Below are 24583 nucleotides of genomic sequence, written 5' to 3'. Positions count from 1 at the left end.
ATAAAAAATACATAAATCTATTATAGAAATTATTTATATTTAATTTCATAAATATAGTAATAATAAATTTTTTATTTTATTGTATAAAAAATAAATGTACAATAATTTGCAATAAAAATCATATATAGTAAATTATAAATTTGATTCTTGTAACAATAATAATAACAGATATTTGATTATTATTTTTATTATTCATATATTTTTAATAATAAAAAAAGAAAAAAAAGATAGAGTTAAGTAAGATTGTTGGGAAAGGACGTGGTTGGGGACAATCAATTGCAGATTGCAGTTGTTGAAGAAGAAATTCCCGCTTAATTGTTTGTTTTTGTTTAAAAAACAAAACAACATCCCTCCCACTCCCTCTTCAGATCCATTTTCAAAATTTTTGCCCCGCCAACAGACACCCTTCTTTTCCTCTCTCTCTCTCCCTCTTATTTAACGCTCTCATCTCCCTCTTCCTTCTTTTCTGCAACACTTCAATGACTTCTTCAGATCCCATCTCTTCCAAACACTACACTTACAACAGAAAACAGAAGTCCTTAGGACTTTTGTGTACCAAGTACTTCTTCTTTTCTTTCTCTTCCATTCCTTCCATTCAATTCAATGGCTAATTTTTGTTTTTTTTTTTCTGTCAGTTTCTTGAGTCTCTATAACCGAGACACAGTGCACTTAATTGGCCTTGATGACGCTGCCACTCGTTTAGGTATTTAATCATCTATTATCTTCCTATCTTTCTTCTCTTTTTGAATCTAATTCTTGATTCTCTGCAGGAGTAGAGAGAAGACGGATCTATGACATTGTTAATGTTCTCGAAAGCATTGGGGTCTGTATATTTTTCCCTATTTTCTCATGTTGCACTTTTTTTTTCACTGTTTCATCTCATGTTATTCATTCCGATCCGTGCATGTTTTAGGTTCTCTCGAGGAAAGCAAAAAATCAGTATACCTGGAAAGGTTTTGCTGCAATTCCTCTTACCCTTCGGGAGCTAAAAGTAATTATAATCTCTGTCAGCTTGTGATTTTCAAGTTTAATATTTAGGTGCTAATTGTTAGCTCACCATGGTTTCATAGGAGGATGGGCTGAGGGAGAACTCCAGTTCCTTGCGCGGGTCCACCAACGACGACATGTATAAAGTGAGTTTTTCCCAAAAACCTCATCTCGTTTCCTTTTTTTTAGTTAAATATATCTTTTTTTTTAGATTAATGACTGTGTCTTGTAGGTTTCTGACGACGAAGATGACGAAGAAACACAGTCCAATGCCGCAACTGGAAGTCAAAACGACAAGTTGAACCCTAAATCTATTCAACCCAGATCACTAAAAAATGGTAATTAGATCAAAACTAAACTTTTGTTTTTGGACGTGGAAGTGCCTTGCTGTATACCCTCAAACTAGTGATAACATATATCCTCAAACTCTGATTAAGGTTATGTGTGTTTGCTTCTTCTTCTTATTTTCTAAGTACGATCATTATTATTTTTTATTAATTTTATATATTTTTTAAAATACAACATTATTTTTAACTTTTTTTTTTTTCTTTTGCTTTGTGGATCAGTTTAGAGATTTAAGAGGTTGTTGCCTCTATTATTGTTGTGAATTTTCATAAGTACCGGAAAGCAAAACTTTTTGATTTTTTGCACAATGTTTGATGCTTCCACACTGTTTTTGCAGAAAATCGAAGGGAAAAATCTTTGGCTCTGCTGACCCAGAATTTTGTCAAGCTCTTCGTGTGCTCTAATGTGAGGGTTGCCACGAGTTTTTTGGACGTCCCATTTCATATATATTTGTCTTAGCTGTGTAGCGTGGTAGGTCAAGATTGACAATTTTGACCCTACTTTACAGGTTGAGTTGATCTCCCTTGACGAGGCTGCAAAATTGTTGCTTGGAGACGCTCACAACACCTCAATAATGAGAAGTAAGAGTATGTTTTATTCTTTGAAAAATATAATATCATGAAGCAACCCATGGTAAATAAGGATTGCATAAGTGCTACTCACTTTTTTGTTATAGCATAAACCATTGGCTCTTTTTTGGTTCTCCTCCTTATACTGTATTTTAATGTGTATTAAGCACATTGTTAAGCCATGATTACTGTTAGTTGTCCTTTATTCCTTGGCTAAGACAAAAATTTCCAGCATTTTTTCACTTACACTCTGATTTGGCCTTGCAGCAAAAGTTAGACGCCTATATGACATAGCAAATGTGCTATCCTCTATGAACCTTATTGAGAAGGTGATACTCGCCATTCTTTCATTTCTAATTAATTTGTTGCTGAGTGTCTTAAAATATGATAGAGAGAGAGGTTCACATATCCTCGTATGTGTTAATTTGTTTAACGTAATTGCATAACTAATCATATTCTAGTCCTCAGCTTACGATGATTTTACAAATTGACAGACCCATACGTCAGATACAAGAAAACCAGCGTTCAGGTGGTTGGGTCCTGAAGGGAAGACATGGAATGAGTCACTTCACAAATCAAATCAGAACGAGTCTAGGAAAAGGGCGTTTGGGAGTGATATTACAAACATCAGCTTTGAGAGGAATAAGGTGGAACTATTCACAAATGGAGACTTGAATTCTAATCCCAAGAAGCTAAAAATTGAAAATGATAGAGGGCTGGATCAGGCAGATGAAAACAATTTAAAACAAGGTACAAAACAAACTTCGAAGAGCTATCAGTTTGGTCCTTTCGCTCCAGCGTGCGTGCCCGGAGTTGGAGCCTCTGGGAATAATAATGTAAAGCAGGTGCATGACTGGGACGGTCTAGTAACTACACATAGCCCTCAGTATCAAAACGAAGGTAATCAATATTTCATATTTCCCCCAACATAAAACGTTGTTTAAATATTATTGTTTGGATTTACGTTGAATTATTGAAAATTGCGTTGAAGTACTATTTAATGTGATTTTAAGTAAATGTTTACTTTTTTTCAATATGTTTTGTTTAATATTGGCTTGGACTTAAAAAGTCTTATTTTAAATGAATTTGATTAATTTGATTTGGTTCGTATGAAGTCGAGCTTAAAAAAAATCGGTTCAAAAGTATCGAGTTTATTTGATTTGATATTGTTATTTGTTATAGAAGTTTTATAAATATAAATCAAAAAAAGAGGCTATTTTGGTTTGAGTTGATAGAACAATGGATTAGAGAGCGAAAATACAGTCTGGAAAAAAATTGGTATAGATTGGACAAGTACACTTTCTATCTTCAATCTATTGGATAGGTGAACTGTTCTATTTGACATTTATTGGTATTTTTTTTTATATATTTATTGTTTCGTCATTCATTCTTTAGCTCATCTTTCACCTGCACACTGTTCACTACTCCCTTACGGGGAGAATCCTTTTACTCGTATATGCAACTCAAGATTCTCATCGGCACATCAGTTATAAACTCAATTTCGTGTCCCATCAAGACAAACATGTTCTCCATCATCAGAACATGTCTCTAAAAATCACCATCCAGCCAATAGTGCGGCCAATATCGTTACAATTGCTAGCATATCCCTTTCCATCTGTTGATGCAACGCAAGATCCTCATTCAAACCATCAACGCACCTCCTTCCTGTGGTTTTCAAAGCTCTATAAAATTGTTATTCGCATGCTGAGAGGAAGGCAGAGTTGTGTGCATATTTTTACAGCCATTCTTTAATGATAGAAAACGCTATTTCCTCCAATCTGTTGTCTTCTGTGTAAAAGTTGGCTGTAAACTTACAACCCTGTAACCATTCGTGTTGCAGATGTTCCAAGTCTCATTTAACTCACTTCTATAGTCCAGTAGCTTGATTATTGACATGTTGATTGAAAGCCAACTAATTTGATGTCCGTTTTTCTTTTGATTCAGCTTTGAGAGATCTCTTTTCCCATTACATGGAGGCATGGAAATCGTGGTACTCTGAGATTGCTGCAAAAAGACCATTAAAAATTTTGTAACTTTCCTCCCAAGAACAAATCAATTACAAATTTTCGCATTACATTTCTTTCCTTGATGCGCCCGCAAAGCTTCCCTTTACGGCTTTTTCAACGGGGTGCGTGACCAACATCAGCTTAGGCAGTTCTTGCACATTTGTTTCTTGTATAGTTTCTACCTTTTATGTATTTGAGCGGGAGATCTAGTGCGATCTTGAATTTCTTGTACCGAGTCTGCTAATTTAATCAAAATAAATTTTACGAGTTGTTCAATATAGTTAAGAGTTACGGAGGATGTACCAAAGGAACAAATTACTTTCGATTTCTTATATATCTATGGTGGTGGCTCAAATGCTGATCACATTTTTAGGATCAATATCCATTGATGAAGGAATGATTTTTTCACATTTTACATTCTTTTTAGACCAAAGTATAAGGGTTTTGTGGTGGTAGATCCAATATTAATTGATAAGTTTAAAGGATCACCTTGCGTTGGTTATTAGGATAATTTTTGGTTTGAGGTTGTGATAAAAGATGTGAGGAGTCAAAGAATGAAAGAGTTTATTTAAGGTTGATAGCGAGTTTAATGAAGGAATAAAAGAGGAACAAGTAGTTTTAAAGGTTTTTAAAGGTTGATCCCTTGCTTGTTAAATGGAAGTAAGCAATTTTACTAATCTTCTACTTGTAAATTGTTAGTAGGGAAAAAATTCTAATCACTTATTAGAAAAATGCAAGTAAGCAATTATATGGATCTCTTACTTGTAGAACGAGTAATGGAAAAATTTCTCACTTGTTAAAAAGACAATAACAAGGTTAATATTATAACTTTATTATAAAGCATTGATGTGTGCTTTAGGATAGTAGAGTGATGTTTTGAATTCTTTAAGTGGAAAGAGTTTGTTTCTGATAATACATTTGTTTTTTAACCTTTTAGTCTTTTAGGTTAGGAATTGTGTGGTGGTAGGCCAAATGTTGATCACATTATTAGGCCCAATATCGACAGGTGAAGAAGTGATTTTTTCACACATTTGATAGTTTTTTTTAGTTTTTTAGGCTAAAAGTTAGGGGATTGTGTGGTAGTAAATTTATGTCTAAAGGTCGACCTTGTGTTAGACTAATTTTCACTTTGTTATTGTATAAAATATGTGAGGTGTGAGAAAATAAGAGTGTATTTAAGAGAATGTATTTAAAACTGACATCAAGTTTAATGAAGGAATAAAAAATGGAATAGTTTTTAAAACTCTTAAAGGTTGACAAGTTGGAAGCTAAAGAGGTAGGAAAACAATCAAAATAAAACACAAGAGGAAAAAAGAACACATGAATGCTATGGTAGTAGGATCTCCATATAACCAAAAAATAGAGAATAAAAGAGTCTCGGCTTTGGATTTGATGAATTTTCTAAATTTAATTTTATATCTCCTGAATAAGATTTATTAATTTTGGTGTTAGTTGAGTAAGCTTACTTTGTGGAAGTCTAAATTTTTTACCAATCCTAAATGCATCTATCTATCTTAAATAAGTGTAAAATTGAATTCTGTTAGATTTGAACTTTGCAGCTTTGTTCCATAACTTTTTTTTTTATGGTATCTAGTTGATTATTTTTGCATTGTCTTTTTAAGTCAATTATTTTTAACTTGAGTCTAAGATCGTAATTTTTGAAGTTATGTGAAAGTTGTAGTTTTATTATAAAAATTTTAGACAATTTGTAAGAGATGTTGATTTGTGATTTAAGGTACTTTTATGCTTGGGAATTTCTGTTGAGAGAATGAATCCACTTTATGTGAATTTGGTGCTCTGAAAATGTATGCTATGATGCGGTGAGAAATTATGATTGAAATTTACAAGAATTTAAATAGATAAATATCCAAAACTAATAAGAATTTTACTGAATTTTGTCACTTTAACATTCTTACACCAAATAGAATCTCTATTAGATAATAAAGAGGAAAAAGTATAGCCCAAGTCCACATTTTTAAATTTGTTATACATATTCTGTTATAGTTTGTTTTACAGTTTTCCATAAGCATTTTGTTTTTGGTCTTCTCTCTCAATTTTCGTTTTCTCCCTTCTCTTTTCTTTCTGTAATGTGAAGCAGAATGTTAATAATCTCCTTCATATATATGTTCAATAAGAATCCCTATATTATTAGAGAAAACTATTCAATCTTTCATGGAATCATGATTATGTATTCCACAAAAACAGTATCCCCCCAAAAAAGTACTTAAACATACAGAGACAAATAATAGATATTAAATAACAATTAATATCATATGTAAATCAATTATCAAAATGTGCATAACATTGTTGAATAAAAAAAATGAAATAACTTTCATATAGCAAAAAGAGTACAAAATATTAGTTTACTTGGTTATAGTATAATATTTTAATGTTTTATTATAGTATAATATTTTATTGAATAAAAAAAAGTATAAAGTAGATGAATAACTGTCATGTATTTTTTTCCCTTAATTAGATAGGAGTATTACTATCCCTTATGTATCTTACCATCCATTTTTATTTTATTTAAAATAGAATATTTAATTTAACAAAAAATTAAATGGATAAACAAACTTAAAAATGGTAAATATTTTTAACCACAACCAAGAAAGTTAACATATATGTATAAAAAAGAAAGTCTAATTTCTTAAAGTGCTTTCTTTATTTTAAAAAATCGAATGGATTGGACTTCAGAGCGGATTGAATCACACAGACGAATAAATTTTTATCATCTATAAATAACTGTTGAAAGAAACTTGAGAAGATGATCTGAATGGATTGGATTTCAGTTCGCTGACATAGATGAATACATTTTATCATCTTTAAATAACATACTAGAGATGATCTGCGCCAATGTCCAAAAAAGTAATGGAAAATATGCTCAGAATCAACAATGCAGTTTGGTGCAATGGCGTATTATCCTAAGTCATAGTTTCCACATGCGCCTCTGATTCACTTGGCATATAGAAACATTTTAAATTCATTCAAAAAAAGAAAATACACGTATCCAACCACTCATTTATAGATGTACTCTTGATCTTTGTATTTCATTACCTTTAAAGTGTAAAAGTGCAACTCACTTTATATAACATCTTTGTTTAAGTTATTTTACACATAAGAGAGACAAATAGAAAAACAGAGAAAGGTGGTATTTATAAATTATATTATACTATCGTATAACTGTTAAGTTTATTAATCAAATGTACAGACACTCAGTAATTATATACTTTGAGCTTTAACCTTTAGGCGATAAAAATTAAGGCTTAATTGCACAAATTGTTCAAAAATAGCTTCAACAATAAAATTGTTCAAGATATTAATTTCACATTAAAACCATTCTCTAAATCAAACAAACATTTATAATATTGTCAACAACCTCCATGATGGTAGTAGTTTTTCTTTACTTAAGAAATGTCACCACCTTGAATATGATTGCACTATCCACCCCGTCATGAAAAAAGTAGGATGGATAGTAGGAATGATACTTCAGTCCGGGTGAACTAGAGTTCAGAGAAATCTGCCACGATATTAGAAATTAGATGCATGATGATGGGCCAACATAACCAAATGAAATTAGAACCACTACCATCATAAATCTAGAAACCAGTTGTGTTGTTATACATTGACATGATGTCTTCTCAACATTGAGATCCTACCGTAATTTGGTGTTTACCCACACCTTATTACATCTCAGCTGTTAGATAAGTGTCACATCTTTGAAGGAGAGTGGTACCAGCCCCACGGTTCATCAGAGATGTACTTAGTCACTTGCTTCACACTTAAGTAATTATCAAGTCCCCTGAAAATGTTAATAAAAAAATTACTCCCAAGCTTAAATAAAACCAAAAAGCTTTATCTTCCACTCCGTATCTAAAAATGATTGAGGTGAAAGTCTTGTTTTCTCTTTTACAATCATACAAGAGTCTAGTATATTGCCTCCGCAACCCGACTCATTTTTAAGCTAGCTTCAGTCCAAGGGAACAAGCCAAATTAGACAAGCCACTAAAAAGGAAACTAGTATTGCATTTTTATTCATGTTCATTATGTACAAGGAGACTTTTTATTAAGATTATTGATTTCAATGTGTTAACACATCACAATCTCCTATGGTTTAAAATTGCTCCAATTAGACCATGCAAAGGATGAACCAGAGCCACAACTGTTATACAGCTGTACTGAGCTTTCGATTGAATTTGGCTGTACAGAGTTGATGGTCAACATGCTGTCAACAGATTAGTAGCTATGAAGCTTGGACACTCCTCTTCAAGGGTGTGTTCCAGTGTCCGACAAGTATAGGACACTAAAACACGTACAACATACATACGACATGTATCAGATATTTTGTTGAAGTGTCTGATTTAAAAAACCTTTTTTAAATCCGACATCATTAATAAAGACAGACAGTGATTATTTTTATAAGTTAGAAACTCAGGAATTACTGTGTACGTTTCGAATATAATTATAGAAACAAAGATCAAATTCTATATAATCAGGAATAGCTAAATTATATATGTATTACTAAGAACGTTTTTATTTATTCTTGTATCTTCTGTTCACATAATGTCTAATTCTTTGAAAATGTTAATTTGTCATTCTATGATTCTCGGCTAGAATGTCTTTTCAATGAGGATGATGGAAGGGAGTAAAATGTCTCAATTAAATAGATCTCTTTTCACTTTTTGGATTTTAGATAGATGAATTAAATTCAATTTTGTATTAGGTGACAATATGTTTAGATTGTTATACTTAACTAACTTTTATAAAGATGATTCTGATTATATAGATCTTGATAGTCAATTTAAATAACTCAATGATGTTCAATACACACACACACATATACATTAGTGTGTTTGTGTGTGTGTGTATATGTATGTATATATACATACTGTCGTTATGTCTACATTTTGTAGATTATTAATGATGTTTTGGTGATTATGTGTTGTAATGTTTGTGCTACAAAGATGAGTGGTGCTAGAGCATTCAACAGCCTATTGACTTCAACTTATAAGTGTGGGTTTTCTTTTTTTTGCATGTTGGACAATGTGTTCATAAAATAAGAAGGCATTTGCGGTTACTTGCATTTGTTAATTTAGTAAATAAAGACCATACCATTCTCCTAATTCACGACCAAAGCCGCTGCGTTTAATGCCTCCCCATGGGGCTTGAGTGAAGCATGGTTGAGAGCAATTAATCCACACAATTCCAGCCTTAAAAGCCTGCATTGAAGAAAGATGATCTATTAAGCAGCAGAAACGGTCCAATTAATATGTTGTTTTCCATGATAACCTAGGACCAGTCTCACCTTAGTAATGCGCTCACATCTTTCTAAATCATTTGATATTACAGCAGAACCTAAGCCATATCTGTGGAAAGTCAAAGTATCTCAGATATAACGACACAAATGAAGAGAACTATAAGTTTAAAGACGAAGTTAAAGTCAGTGCACAGAAAACCACCAACTCACACAGTGTCATTTGCTAGATCAATAGCTTCTTCCTCAGTGCTAAATGTTTTTACACAGAGAACAGGTCCAAATACTTCTTCTCTCCAAATTTGCATAGAGGTAGTCACATCAGTTATGACAGTCGGTTCAACGAAGAATCCTTTGTTTAGATGCTGCCATTGAATGAGAAAAAATACCCAGTCCTCAAGACACGCAGAAGCACGTAGCCAAAACATACCTTCAAAGTAAGTATAATCATACCTCAGGGCGAGACCCACCAGTCAAAATGGTTGCACCCTCACTCTTAGCATTTGAGATAAACTTCAATACTTTTTCATACTGAACCATATATAATACAAGTATTAGATATCACATAGCCTTCTTGAAGAAAAGTGTGCTTATATCAATAAGACATTTTAAGTTGCAAAACCAGAAAGAAAGGTAAAGCATGGAAACATATACATCGACCAGGAGAAGGTTCCTTCTTCCCTGACTCCCTCTCATGATATATACAGCCAGATAACCAATAATTCTTCTATGGAAGCTTTGTATACGCTTAGCTTGACCATAACTCCATCTATGATCTCACAGCCAGTCCCAAACCAAGATAAAGAAGGAAATTGTGCTGGGTCTTTGACTACCAAAGTAAAACTTATTGATATTAAAACATTCAATCTGATCAAAATTTCATAATTAATGATTAATCATATTACCATTACATTTTCATTTTGACTACTAAATAAGATATTTGCATTTGAACATACCAAAGCATACCCGTCCTTTACTTGAAAGAGAGTAAGGTGTAAGTGTAAACATTATAACATATAAAGAATAAGAATCGGCAAGTTACCTGTCCCTCACTAACAACAGGGCCCAGTCTGCAACCTTCTTCTAAGGGATCAGAAATTTTGATGTTTTTTGTCCATTTCACAATCCTATTCAAAAACTCTGTTGCTATACTTTCCTGAAACAACGAGAGTATCTTTGCTTATCAGTTTTGGCAGATAAATGTCAAAATAATTTCTACCAAGTGGTTTAAAAAAAATTCAAGCCAATTGAAGTTAATATGATCACTCCCATATACGTCCACAGAGAAAAAGAAAAAAAGAAGTTGCATATACTTGTTTTTTAAGATATCTGTGTGTTGAGGAAGGGGCAGGATCTATCCAGTAAACTTACATGTACAATAAGGCGGGAAGTTGCACTGCATATCTGACCATTTGTCCAGAAGCAGCCAAAGATGGTCCATTCAGCAGCTTTTTAAATTACGGAAAAAGGATCCAAATCACGTAACAGGTAATTGATAACAAAAAATTACTCATTCTCACTCGGTATTTATTAACGGAATGTGATTCCATGATGCAACTAAACACGTGCTGTTCATAACTAAATTGCTATACTCAAGAAAATCACTTACCCTTGTCAAGGTCAACATCCTCAAAGACAACGATTGGACTTTTTCCACCAAGCTCTAGTGAAACAGGCTGCCAAGAAACCATAAATTTGATATTACAGTGATTCATGAATAAACCAAAAATTTGACGTGACAAAGATTCATGCACTAAGAAAACACAATTAAAGGGTTCAGGTATGCAGTTTCGTAGCATAGAAATGTATATGCGAACAGAGAAAAAATGAATATTAATAAGGGGCAGAACTTACGATAATAAATTATGGATTATTACACAATCAATTATAGTTGTATTTCACAGTCCAAATAAACCGTTACAACTGATATATAATCTATTATACATATTTATTAGTTCTAAAATAAATCATTATTAATTTCTACTCTTATGCAATTTTTTTTTCTTTTTATATTTCAACTCCATTCTTCTTTAACCTTGAAAAAAAATACAATTATTTCCAATTTATTTGTAACTTATTACTCTTCTTTTCTTTTGTGATCCACTAACTTCCTCTATTTTTTCTCCTCCTACCAAACAAGGTATTAAAAACACAATTGCTTAAAAAATACCTTGACCAGCTGGGCTGCGGCCGTCATAATCTTGCTCCCCGTTGCAGAGCTTCCAGTAAAGGCAATCTGTCCAAGAAGTTATGGTCATGATGTAACACAAGCTTTGCAAACTCAATACATTGCATTAACAATACATGCAAATATGCAAGACAGAAAACTAGCTACAACCCCGTAGAATAGAACATCAATTGTTTTAAAAAGTGATGGGAGTTAACCTTGTCGACATCAGGATGGACTGCTAATGGAGCACCGGCTTCAGGTCCTAATCCAGTGAGAATGTTCAACACACCAGGAGGAAGCCCCACTTCTTTGCAAATCTCACCTAGCTCCAAGCAGGTCCTAAAATTGAACATAACACGGCATGAGAATGAACCAACAAAACAAAGAAGCAAGCTGCAACAATCAACAAGAACAATACACACACAGATGCCAACTCAGAGGGCTTCAATATTGCAGCACAACCCGCTGCCAGAGCAGGAGCAACCTTCCACGTAGCCATCAACATAGGATAATTCCTAAAACAACAACACTCAATAATCATCAATTATATATAAGACCAGCATTGATCAAAGCGGGTGAAAAAAGATGGAAAAGGTAGTACCAGGGAGTTATTAATCCTACAACCCCAATTGGCTCCTTAAGAACGTAACTCTTGAATGTGTCCATGGGAAGAGACACCGGAGCCTTTTGCTTGGAGTCCAATTTTTCAGCCAGATCAGCGTAGAACTCAAAGCAACCAGCAACATCGTCCTACACAAAAACAAACAATCATGCTCGATGATTCAACTTTAATTATCTTTTTATTAATTTTATTTTTTTTAGGGATGTGAGGTTACGATGTCCCAGGCAGCTTCATCCAGCGGTTTTCCACAATCGATGGCTTCTAGTTTTGCGAGCTCGGGTTTTTTCTCGGTGACCTGCAGGAGATAATGGAAATAAGAAAATAGATAAATAGAAGAGAGAAAACAGAAGCGAGTGAAGTAAGAACCTTGACAGCGATGGCACGGAGATAGCGGGCCCGAACAGCGCCGGAAGCGGAGGCCCAATCGGCGCCTTTGTTGCGGGAAAGGGCGGCTTTGGCGGCGGCGACGGCGACGTCGACATCTTCCTTAGTAGCGGCTGGGATATCCCCTGCATCGAGAAGGAAAGTGTGGGTGAATGAGATTGAAAATGAGATCTGATGAGACGGCGGAGAGAGAAAAATAACCAATGATCTGTTGTGTGGAAGGGTTGATGATGGGAATCCGTTTGCCGAGGGCAGGGACTTTCCAGTCACCGTCTATGAACAATTGACGGTTGGGAATTGCGATGGACATCTTGTTGCTTGTCTCTGTCTGCACAAATTTTACCGTAATTGGAAATGTGAGTGACCGAGCTCAATGGAGTTAGTAAACTGATGAACTTTCCACAGCTCAATGGAGTTCTTATTTTGTGTTGAAGTTTAGAGTTAGTCCATTCTCTCATTTTTCTCTTTCAAAAAAGAAATGAACATAGTTTTTTTTATTAGAGAATCAATTTTGAATTTTAATTATTTTAACTTTGTTTAAAATAAGAAAATGGTTAAATATCAAGAACTTTTTTGTTACAATAATCCTTTTCGATTCAAAAGATAATTATTTGTTGTATTGTCCCGTCTCTTTGCAAAACATCTATTAGATTATTTTTACTCTGATTAAGATACGTTAAGGTTAAAGGTTTAGGATATGTTATTATCTGGTGGTAAGTAGGATTGCTCTTTGTTAGATACATACATACATATATATATATATATATATATATATATCGAAATTTGTTTTGATTATCTTGTTGGTAACAAATATAAATTCTTTTTTCACACTTATTTTTCTCACAAAAGACTACATATCTTGCATTTAGTTCATTCTAATGTTTACACTGGAAGATGCTAAATTAATTATTGGTGGCTAGCATTTTTGTTTTGAAATAAAATATTTCTAAATAATATTTCCAAAAGTATGACAATTTCAAAAATACCTTACCGCGTTAAAATTGGAATGTAATACAATTAATGATAAAATTATATTCATATTATCATGCAAAATTATAGAGTTGTCAAAACGGGTAATTCGGTCCGACCCGATTCATCATGAGTTGGTTACTTAATGAGTCAACTCAACTCGGCTCATTTATTGGCGAGTCGAAAAAATTCGAACTTGACCCAACCTATCACGGGTTGATGGGTTAAACAGTTTGGCTCATTGGCTCACTTAATTAATTTTTTTTCACCTCTTCTTCTCAGATTCTTATAACATGTTACTTTGATTGATCAAATTGAAATAATAATAATTAGACCAATTGATATAAAAGAAAATAAAACAAAAAGAAATATATTGTTATATATATTATAAGCTATGAAGCATAAAATTTTTCAAATTTAGTTTAATGAGACATACACAACCGTGATTAAGAAACTACATATAGCCGTTAACAAAAATATATAACACAAGATAAAACTGTCATGCTTGTAGATAGGTCTAAAAACAAGATAAAACAAATTATATATTCTTGAATTATCCAATTTATAATAATATTCATCTATTAAATTGGAGGCCTGAATGGATAAATTGACAGTATTATGCTCTCTTGAAGCATCTTCTTCTTTATCTCCTTTTTATAAGATTATCTAATCTATTAACCTTTCTTCGTTTACTTCTTTTTGATGGTGATGTCCCCGAAGAGCCTATGAAAAGGAAAACATATTTCTCATGGTAATCTGAGGGTGTTTTACGATAAAATATCCATTCACATTCATTCTTAAAAGATAAACTAAGCTTAATGAGAAGTTTATTCAATATATCTTCTTTAGTTATGATCATAATGATTTTAGGAAAGTATAAACAATATATCTTCCTACCGAATCAGAACAGAAATTAAAGACAAGAAGATAAATCAAACTTGTTAAGAACTGTGTTTTTAACTTCTTGCATATTCATAATTAGTCTTAGTCATACAGTCAATTAACTTATTTTTCAATTTATCTATGCTTAACCATTATTTTAACATTTTTGTATAGATTTGGATTCATAATAAAAATCGATACATTATTTGCTAACTTTGTTCTAATGAGATTTAAATTTTCATTTGTTTACTGGATAAATGTATGTTCTTATGTAAGAATTTGAATCCAGATATATTTTCTGTATTATTAGATTTAGAACATCACTTTTCTAAGCTCTGTTACATTAATTAACTATATATTTATCCACATTGTGCACTAAACCAAATTATAGCAATAAACCAACTTTCATTTAACCCGCACATTATTACAAGTTAAATTGCTGAGTAATAATACAAATGTCACTCATTCTTACCAAACATCCTAATAACACCCCTTATACGATTTTATATATTATTTTTTCTGCTATTTTTCTTATTTTAATAATTTATTTATCATATATAGTTTGAACTATAGGATGTCCATTCCTAAATACTATATAAAAATATAAAATACTATAATACTCTTTATCTAATAAACGTTAAGGCGAACATTTAAATTGCTCATTTAACAAAATGTATCGCTCCAACCACAGTTGATTTATTATTAAATCATGGTTAAGGTAGACAACTCAGAAGATTTCCGTTCAGTTTTCATTTTTAGCTCATACACAAATATTAATCAATAAAAAATGATATCTTTTATATAATTCACATAATTTTTTACCATAGTTTTCTTAATAACATAAAAAATAATTATAATAAATAAACTATTGTTTTCCATAAACTGTCAGCTATATAAAGTTTATAACACGAACCATAATTAGCATAATTAACAAGCAGGGAAACTGATACATGATCATACTTAACTGCAAACTAGGAAGAATAAACGAATACATGAAGGATGAAATTGAAAAGACAGAAAACATTAAAGTGAAAGAAAGAGAAAGAAAAAAAGAATGTAGAAATGGTGAAATTAATGTTTGTTGGTGGCTTTGGAATACTTGGTCTTGATCCAGTGAAGGCCAACGGAAGTACCATCCTTCAACTTCTTCACACCGGTGGAGGCGACTGCTTTGGTCTTGCCAAAACCCTCTCCGACCTTTTGCTTGTACTTGGTTGTCTTGTCGTTGCTGTTTTTATTGCTGGAACCAACCGTCACAGGATCAGGTCCATCGTCCCATTGATCAGCCCAGGAATTGTAGTTGTTTCCATCCATTTCTCAACTTTTATGAATTGCTTTACGATGATTCAACTGATTCAAGGGTTTTTATAAGAAGCTTTTGCTGGTAGTTTATCAGAAATCAACTACACCCAACGGTCAAAGGTTAGAAATTTTATTAATTTTGTCACGTGTGACCGCTTTTGATTATTGCATTAATTACATTATTATTCAGAAGCTATTTGTTCATGATTCATCAGAAGTATAATGGAGAAATTTGAAGCGGTCAGGTTCAAGATTGACGTCTGCATTGAACCTTCTCTTTGAGAAGTTTGTTTGACCAGTTTAATAAAAAAAATTCTGCAAGTTTTGGATCAATCCATCCACGGTTGTGCTTACGTTTCGAATTCTTTGTTTTTTATTCCTGTGCAGAAGCTTCGACGATGACCTGAGTTTGGTGATAGCGAAGTATCTTATGATGATATAAGAATTTTTTTACATAACTTAGAAAATAATCCCTGATTGCATTCAAGTAAAATCATTGACAAAAGAGAATGCTTGAACTCGTAATATCCAAACTAAAAATAACAGAAAGTCATAAAATCACTCCCGTCACAATTAAAAAACTATTAAATATACATAAACATCTTCTGGATTAAAATCCTAATAAATTTATATAATGACAAATAATGGATAAATTTTGAGATGTTAAAATAATTGAGATGTTGATGTTTAAGATAAGTCTTGTTTTTAAAATCCTAATCACTTTGTAATAATTCTTGGATGATTAAATCAAATGCTCTAATGATATTTAATAAAAACATTAATTTATAATATTTGAATAATAGACATAACAGGTATTCCGAATCATCAAAATTTAAAAATTAATCTCTCTCTATATTATCAATACTTATTTTGGCTTTATTTTTAATTACTTATTTTATTTTGTAATATTATTATTAATTTTAAGCTTTATTTTTAAATTATACATTTTGAAATATTGTCGTAAAAATAATAGTTAAAAAATGTAAAGTAAAAGAGACTTAAGTCTTATAGACACTTAAAATTCTACTTCATAATAGCAGTTATATTGAATTAAATGGTCTGAATTTTATTAATAAAAAATCAATTAATTGTAATTAATGATAAAAAATCATTTTTTTCTAGTTAAAAATATAAAATTATTATTATTTTTATTATTTTAATTATGAAATTAAATATAAATATATTTTATAATTTTAATATAAATATTTTTTATTTATTTGTAAGTAATTTTATAATTAAATTTGGTTAAGTTAAAAGATATGGTCAAATCGGAAAAGGAGGAATTTTAAGCATAGATTTTTATAATTATAGATAGGTTTTTTCATAACTTTCATATAAGGTTTCATATAAGGTTTTTTTTATGCTGATCATAAGTTTTTTAAAATTAATATATATATATATATATATATATATATATATATATATATATATATATATATATATATATATATATATATATATATATATTAATACAGTAAGATTCGCTTTATTTAGATTAAGAGATATAAATTATTTACATAAAGAGATACATTGTAAAATAAATAAAGAATGAAAATGTTTTTTGGATTTTTTTATAAATAAATATAAGAAAATTATTTCTTCACTTGTTCTGAAATTTATCTTTTCTAACTTATAGATATTTTAGATTCTTTTTTTAAAATTCTTGATTGGCAAACCATTTTTTTATAATAAGATTAAATTAATTAGAAAATGTTACCGAGTAGCTCAAGATAAATAATGTTTAAATCTCCCAGTTTAACACAGTCTTTTCAGTCCTTAAAAAGAATATGCAAAATTTAGTCAATCAATCAAAAACTACAACTATTTTTAGTCCTTTAGAAAAAGAAAATTTCAATGTTTAGTCCTCCAAAATAAAATGGTATTTGCCTATTTTTTATATACTTCATTATTGTAATTAAGTGACAAATTGAAAACAAGTCACAAAATTATACATTTGATTAATAAATTTATTGTAAAATAAGACATGCATATTTAATTGATTTTTATTTTTATAAATTCTTATTAAAGGTCTAATGTTAATGAAGAAAAAAAGGACTACAAGATTGCTTTCTCCAATAAATGAAATTGGCTGTAAAACTGGAGGAGGGGGAAAATACTATTTTTTATTGACTAAAGTTTTATATAATGATCTATAAACTAAATTTGCTCACAGAATAAAATAAAACAAAAGAAAGGATGTGCCAATAGCAAAAGTGGGTTTGTGAATAATAGAGCCAATACTTCAAAAACATAAAGGAAGAACAACATGGGCTACCTTTTTTTTTCTGGGCCTCTAAGTTTGTAAATTTTAAGAAAAGCTCAATTTCGCCCCTAATTAAAAATATATTTAATTTGTAAAAAATTTAAAAAAATATGATCATAGATTCTTAAACAGTTTCACGGTGTTTTACTATGCACTTACAACTTTTTGAAAAAATTAAACTTTTAACCTTAAAAAACATACTTTTTTCTCATTCTTATTAAAGTATCCATTTAACACTGCACTCCTTTAACAGATTTTAAAATTTATAGTTTTAACTGATTTAATATATTAAATTAAATTAAATAATTATTAAATTTTAAATAGAAAACTAAATTTTGGAAAACTTTCGGATATTAAAACCCGAGGTTAAAAATATTTTCTTATCAGATATCAATATCCGAGTTATTTTCTAAAATATTTTTTTTATTTAAATTTTAATAATTATTTAATTTAATTTAAACTTTTAATATTATTTATAGTATTTTCATATTTTAATAATTATTAAAATATTATTTATATTTTTAAAACATTTTTATTAAAAAAATTAAAATTAAAATAATTAAAATAAAAGAATTAATAATAAAAGAAAACTAAATTTTGAAAAACTTTCGGACATCAAAACCCGAAGTAAAAAATATTATTTTTATCGGATATTAATATCCGATAAAGTTATTTTTTAAAGTTTATTAATTATTTAATTTAATTTAAAATTTATATATAATTTAGAGTATTTTATATTTTAATAATTTTTATAATGTGATTTATATTTTTAGAATATTTTTATTAAAAAAATTAAAATTAAAAAAATTAAAATAAAAGTATTAATAATAAAAGTAAAAAAAACAAAAATGATAATAATAATTTTGAATCAGATTTAGTATATTTAAATATATTAAAATATTAAATTAATTTAAATAATAATTATATTTTAAATAAAAACGAAATTTAAAAAAAAATTGTTTATCTATCTAAGTTAACGTATATGTTAACGGATTTGGATATTGGATTAACAATTTTATTTATTTATTTAAAGTTTAATATTTATTTAATTTATTTTAATATTTAAAATAATTTAATATATTTAACTATATTAAATTAAATTTTATATTATTATATTTTCTTTTTTTTCATTATTAATACTTTTATTTTTTAATATAACTATTATAATAATAGAAATTATATTTTAATAATTATTAAGATAAAAACATATATTAAATAATATTAAAATTTTAAATTAAATTAGATTATTATTAAATTTTAAATATAAAATTAAAATTTTAAAAAAATTATGAATGAGATTTTGAAATTCACATATTTTAAAATTTGTTAAGGAAGTGTAATGTTAAAAGGAACTGAAACTGTTTAAGAATCTTTGGCTAGATTCTTTTTAATTTTCTGCAAATTAAATGTATTTTTAATTAAAAGCGAAATTGATATTTTTTTAAGTTTGGAGACCAAGCATGAAAGGGTTGGAGGTGCAGGTAAAACACCCATCTTATAATATAATATTCTATCTTCACTTAGGAAAAAAACTCTCTTATAAATGACAACTGCTAGAGAGATTTCACTAAGAACAAAAGGTTACTAAGAGATAGTTAAACTAAAGCTTAATCATTATTTTTGATTAATTTTATTGAGATTTAGTAAAGGAAAATGAAGAGAAGGATAATTAGGTAGTGTTTTTGTTTTTTTAATTAAAGGTGTTTATGAAATTTCTATTTGCCCCCAACACTTACTAACTTCATTACCTCTTTTACAATTTTCGTCTCTACCACAACCAATACTAACCAAAAGTTCAAACTAAGTATACTCTATAAAGTAATTTTTCAATATCATTTTCAGTCGTCTACTTAAACATAATTACCCATTCAGCTTAAATTAAGACCAAAACACGTACATTACAAACATGTATTAGATTGATTAAAGTTTGGACATTCATTAAATTTAATTAAGGCTTGTTAACTATTCCACGCATTTTATATTATCACTTAAAGTACAAGTCCTTACAATTTATATTTAAAATAAATATTTTAACTAGTAGAAAAAATATTTCTTCATAAAATAATAATTTTTATAAAACGAATATAATATAATCAAAGTTTAAAAAATCAATTTATCAGAATTGAAAATTTAAAGATTGTTAAAGCTAAGTGTGAAGGGCTAAAATTTAATAATTAAATAAGGTAAAAATAAAATTTTCGGATTAATAAAATAAAATAAAAATTCAATATATATATATATATATATATATATATATATATATATATATATATATATATATATATATATATATATATATATATATATATAAGAAAAGTAAACTTTAAGGATTTAAGGAATAAGTAATATTTTCTTATATATTATAATAAAATAACTTTCATATATTTCTAAAATACCTTATTCAAATTGATTTTTTTTAAGAATTGTAACATCTCTTGATAAAATAAGATATTTCATAATAATATTTAAAACAATTAATTTAGAGTACAAAGTATATTAATACAAACCTTCAAGAGATAAGACTATAAGAACATGGCATATATATACCACTTAAACCAATGAAAATCCTATATCAAAACTAATCATACATACTCTTAAAGCATTTCACAACTCTAATGATTGGCTCCTCGTCTTCCAAATATACCTTTATAATTATATTTTCATCTACTCATTCTGATAAGGTGATCATTGCAAAAGAAATAGACAATCACAAACAAGACAAACAAACATAAATGACTAAGCTAATTTACAAAAGAAATATCATATATTAATTAAACATGTTGTATCACAATAAAATACAATCCAAACAATCATATAGATATAAACTATATAACGAAAGACTCTTATACACTCAATTATCCGAATACATGCATTTAATGTTGGAATTACTGGAGACATGCACTTATGGTGATCTCTATTACTCTGGAGAACCATTGCTAATGAATTTCACTCTACGGCTCACAAGATTAATCTCCTTCGCGTTTTAGGCCACTATCTTGTCTTCAAACTAAGAGCTCCTACTACTTTCACCACATAACCAATTATATTTTATATGAATGTGAATGCTTATTAGAGTCTCATGATATATCCTTGTTTGAATCCATACATCAATACATGTAATAAAGAAGTCACGCATTCATTAAGATTCCTTCTTTGGATATGTCTTACAACACATCTATTCATACCCTTTTAAAGTGTAATAATATAAAAACTACCACGAACAACATAATAACATAATTACATAACCATAGAATATGAACGACAATAAAACATAGCATAAAGTGAAAACTAGTGCTCAACATTGAAGCTCACATGGGCTCACTGTCAAGGAAGCGCCTAGCGATACAGCTTGGCCCAACCCTAGCAATCCTTGAAGCTCTCTAACTTGAGAGCGCTCAGCGGTGAAGACCAATGCTCAACATTAGGGCCACTAAAGCTCTCTAAGTCAAGTGCGCTCAATGACAAAAACTACCGCCCAACAAAGTTGTAAATTAACAAAATTTAGGTTACTAAATTGCTCAAATTAATCCTTCTGACTCTTTTGTACTTTACCGTTATTGCAAACACTTTTCAAATAAAACCAAATTGACCAATTGCTCAACCTAGAATTCTTCCATTTCACAAAAAATCGAAACCACCCAACAAATCAAACAACACAATTTAGCATAATTTAATTACCTATTATATAACATATTCAACAAATAAAGTGGAGTACCATTCCAATCAAAGCCAAATTTCCTAGTCCAAGTTCACAACATATGACATCACAATCAACTTTTTCAATAACAACATAACATATAAAATGCGAGAATTAGCTTCCCTCACCTATGACCCAACTCGAACAACTCTAAAAACACCAAAATGCCTCTAACCCACATGATGTTCTATCCATATATAGAAACATCACAAGAACAATCAAAACATAATTTTATGATAACTGATAAGTAGAGACTTATATTAGTGACTTAAATGACACATGCAACCAAAAGAAGAACTACATGCAAATATAAAACATATTGGATCAGGAGAAAAGAGGCAAAAAACTAACTTACACAAACGAAAAAATTGATCGGTCTAACTTGAAGAACTCATCACGAGAATCACTCAAATGATCTCAGATCTTCAAATAGATGAATAGAAAAGAGAACTCTTATAAATAAGTTTTGTAATTTTAAAATAGTGGATCATATAAAAGTTGTTTTAAAATAATAAAACTTGATTATAAAAAAACTATTTGTATTAAATATTTTTAATATTAAAATAATTGAATCTCATTATTTTTAAATTATTATCGACTTTAAAATATTATTTTTTTGTTAAAAATATCTTTATATTTCCTATCATGTTATTGATGATATTTTCTCTTTTTTTTTCGTTTTCTTTAAAAAATTTATACATAAATATGTAAAGTAAAGAAGTATCACTACTTATTTTCATTAACTAAATGAGACTTTTTCCATAAATACTTTTTAAAATATTTTAAAATTAACAATAATATATGCATCAGTGACAAATTAAGAAAAAAATAATATAAAATAAAGTCATAGGTTTTCTTAAATAATGTGTTTAATTTTTATTATAAGAAATATTCTTGAATATTTATTTATTTACTCTAACAAATTTTATAAAAATATTTTTTAATGTTTAATTTGTGATTTCTTTTTAGTTTTTTACCGTTCAATATTTTTATCAGCGCACACATAACCAGACAAATTTCTAAGCTTTTAATATTTATTTTTTACTTGAATAAGTTTTGATAATAAATAATAAATATGTAAATTTTTCTATTAAAATTTGATAAAGAAATGAAATTTAATTAGTTATCAATGCTGTAATTATTTTCTTAGAAGAAAAACAAGTTAGTGCATGGTGAAATAAATCATCACATTCAAATTGAAAACTATCTTTGAGTTTACATAATATATTAGCCGATATTACAAAAAAAAATTTGACCACGCATACATGATTTTTATCCGACAATTATATAGGTGGGTGAATAAAAACACGCTAGTTATTTGAATAAAAGCTAATCAATCTAATTCAATACATGTCAATTCACCTAATTCAATGCATGTGAATTCACATAAGTTAATTAAGGGCATGAAAGATATACTTAAATTATTATTAAATATATTTAAAATAGAATAAAATTTATTTTCAATAAAAGTTTTCAAAGTATTTTTCAATGTCCATTTTAATTTTTTTTGTTACCTTTTACCTTAACAACTATATGAATTTATAAGTAGATATTTTTACTACAAAAATACTTTATCTTATATATACTAAATAAAAAATTAAACTATTTTATATTTGTAATTTAATTTTCGTGTTCACACACATGTGATCATTGTCTACCACATGAAGAATAAAATCAAATATAACACACCGACACATCTCTCTTGCCATCTCCTCTCAAATTCATTATGCAGTGCTCTAATCGGGACAAATCAATCGAGTTCATATATATCCTCATTTGAATTTCCCATGTGTTTAAAAATGGAAGAAGAGAGATATTTTTTATATAAATATTTTTCTTAAGGATAAACGAGTGATGAAATTCTAAGAGTTTTGTAGAAGTTTGAAGAAATATTGAAGGTGTGAGAAGAAAAGTGGAGCTTCAGTTATAAATGGTGGGACAGAGAAAATTAATGAAGGCGTTGCATCTATCAAACGAAGGACCCAAATCAATGTAAGATCTGTTCCAATGGGAGCAAAGGGCGTGGAAAACGGAAACTCCAAGAAAATGAGTACTGTTCCACTGCTTATGACTTATGAAGAAACTCACCGTAAACTGCAAACCCTATGGGGCAACAAAATTCAATGATGGGTTCATAAAAACAATTCCCACTGCTTAATAGGGTCCATCATTCCCATCAAAGGCAGCTTGAGTATTACTTAAAAAGAAAAAACTGTTTTGGAATGTAAGATGGAGATTAACTCTATAAAGTCACGTGAAGGGTCTAAAAGATATTTTCAAGTCCAAGTTAATTAGTTATCGACATCAGTTCAACTTTCATTAATAATACTAATAAATACAAATCTCCTATTTTCTTACTTTAAATCTGTATTAAAAATCACACTTTACATTTGTAAATTAGTTATCATTAAAGTTAATTTCTAACTTATCACTAATCGATTTATTTCCGTAACCATCAAGTTTTAAGGTTGACTCGGATATACTGTGACTAAAAAGACGATGATCATACTGTACAAAAAAAGATAAAAATCATGAGTGTATTTTCATTTTTGTTGATCTGCATCACTACCGTAAAGAAAGATGCTTACTGTTATTACCGTATGGTAAGAGCCGAGAAACGTGCGTGTCTCTCTCTCTCTCTCTCTCTCTCTCTCTCTCTCTCTATATATATATATATATATATATATATATATATATATATATATATATATATATAAGAGAATTGACAAGGATTGAGTGAGACATAGATGAAGACAAGTAGACAAGAAGGGCATGCATGGATACATATGGGACCAAGGGCTAGTTAGTTAAAGCCAAATGGGTTGAGTTGACCTGCCGAGTTAGGTTTCTAATTAGCAATGTATATATTATTTCTCTGAAGAAGAAAAATCTTATCAGAATAAAATAGAATCTTTAAGGACACTAATTTTGTCTTATAAATATTTAACTAAACTGTGCGTTTATACTTTAAACTTAAAATCTCCAAATGAAGCTAAAATAGATAGTTTTACATTAACAGTACTACATGTTTATGTGAAAGAGGTTGAAGTCTCCTGTTGACTAAAAATAATATCAAATTTATAGGGTACAAACTTCACTTATAAAAATAGTTAATTTCCATAATTGTCATCAGCGT

General features: G+C 29.3%; 3 protein-coding genes across 4 annotated transcripts; 1 reads left to right on the top strand and 2 right to left on the bottom strand.

Annotated features, from left to right (window-relative positions):
* Positions 1-375: 375 nt before the first annotated feature.
* LOC124826642 (E2F transcription factor-like E2FE) lies at positions 376-4286 on the top strand. Of its 2 annotated transcripts, none has more exons than XM_047299526.2 (11): positions 376-559; positions 636-703; positions 771-823; positions 914-991; positions 1071-1133; positions 1220-1325; positions 1670-1737; positions 1841-1913; positions 2169-2230; positions 2396-2801; positions 3846-4286. In XM_047299526.2, the coding sequence occupies exons 1-11, from the start codon at positions 480-482 to the stop codon at positions 3932-3934; spliced, it is 1146 nt and encodes a 381-aa protein (XP_047155482.1). In that variant the 5' UTR covers positions 376-479; the 3' UTR covers positions 3935-4286. The 2 variants fall into 2 exon arrangements, with proteins under 2 accessions (XP_047155482.1, XP_047155481.2); XM_047299525.2 differs by having other exon boundaries at positions 1841-1919.
* Positions 4287-7475: 3189 nt separating this feature from the next.
* Positions 7476-12768, bottom strand: LOC124826641 (aminoaldehyde dehydrogenase 2, peroxisomal). The gene is made up of 15 exons (XM_047299524.2): positions 12536-12768; positions 12317-12459; positions 12165-12245; positions 11930-12078; positions 11751-11843; positions 11544-11667; positions 11329-11394; positions 10768-10834; positions 10530-10606; positions 10201-10314; positions 9612-9689; positions 9372-9523; positions 9210-9270; positions 9017-9123; positions 7476-7706 (listed from the first exon to the last, which is right to left on the bottom strand). Exons 1-15 carry the CDS (start codon positions 12642-12644, stop codon positions 7616-7618), a joined length of 1512 nt encoding a protein of 503 aa, XP_047155480.1. The 5' UTR covers positions 12645-12768; the 3' UTR covers positions 7476-7615.
* A 2300-nt stretch (positions 12769-15068) lies between these two features.
* On the bottom strand, positions 15069-15533 carry LOC124826634 (CDP-diacylglycerol-glycerol-3-phosphate 3-phosphatidyltransferase). Its single transcript, XM_047299516.2, has one exon. The coding sequence runs from the start codon at positions 15497-15499 to the stop codon at positions 15257-15259; it is 243 nt and encodes an 80-aa protein (XP_047155472.1). The 5' UTR covers positions 15500-15533; the 3' UTR covers positions 15069-15256.
* Positions 15534-24583: the final 9050 nt, after the last annotated feature.

This window comes from Vigna umbellata, chromosome 1 (assembly GCF_029865625.1).
Source record: "Vigna umbellata cultivar VRB3 chromosome 1, Vumbellata_1.0, whole genome shotgun sequence".
Taxonomy (NCBI): Eukaryota; Viridiplantae; Streptophyta; class Magnoliopsida; order Fabales; family Fabaceae; genus Vigna; species Vigna umbellata.
The sequence above is the reverse complement of the archived record's forward strand: the minus strand, read 5'-3'. Positions and strand labels throughout refer to the sequence as shown.

Excerpts from the sequence above, each read along its gene's own strand:
- LOC124826642 (XM_047299525.2), top strand. The coding sequence starts at position 480 with ATGACTTCTTCAGATCCCATCTCTTCCAAACACTACACTTACAACAGA. Across the intron at positions 1,920-2,168 it reads CTCAATAATGAGAAGTAAGA|CAAAAGTTAGACGCCTATAT; the intron begins GTATGTTTTATT and ends TTGGCCTTGCAG. Across the intron at positions 2,802-3,845 it reads CCCTCAGTATCAAAACGAAG|CTTTGAGAGATCTCTTTTCC; the intron begins GTAATCAATATT and ends CTTTTGATTCAG.
- LOC124826641 (XM_047299524.2), bottom strand. The coding sequence starts at position 12,644 with ATGTCCATCGCAATTCCCAACCGTCAATTGTTCATAGACGGTGACTGG. Across the intron at positions 10,607-10,767 it reads GGATGTTGACCTTGACAAGG|CTGCTGAATGGACCATCTTT; the intron begins GTAAGTGATTTT and ends TAATTTAAAAAG. Across the intron at positions 9,524-9,611 it reads CTGGTGGGTCTCGCCCTGAG|CATCTAAACAAAGGATTCTT; the intron begins GTATGATTATAC and ends ATTCAATGGCAG.
- LOC124826634 (XM_047299516.2), bottom strand. The coding sequence starts at position 15,499 with ATGGATGGAAACAACTACAATTCCTGGGCTGATCAATGGGACGATGGA.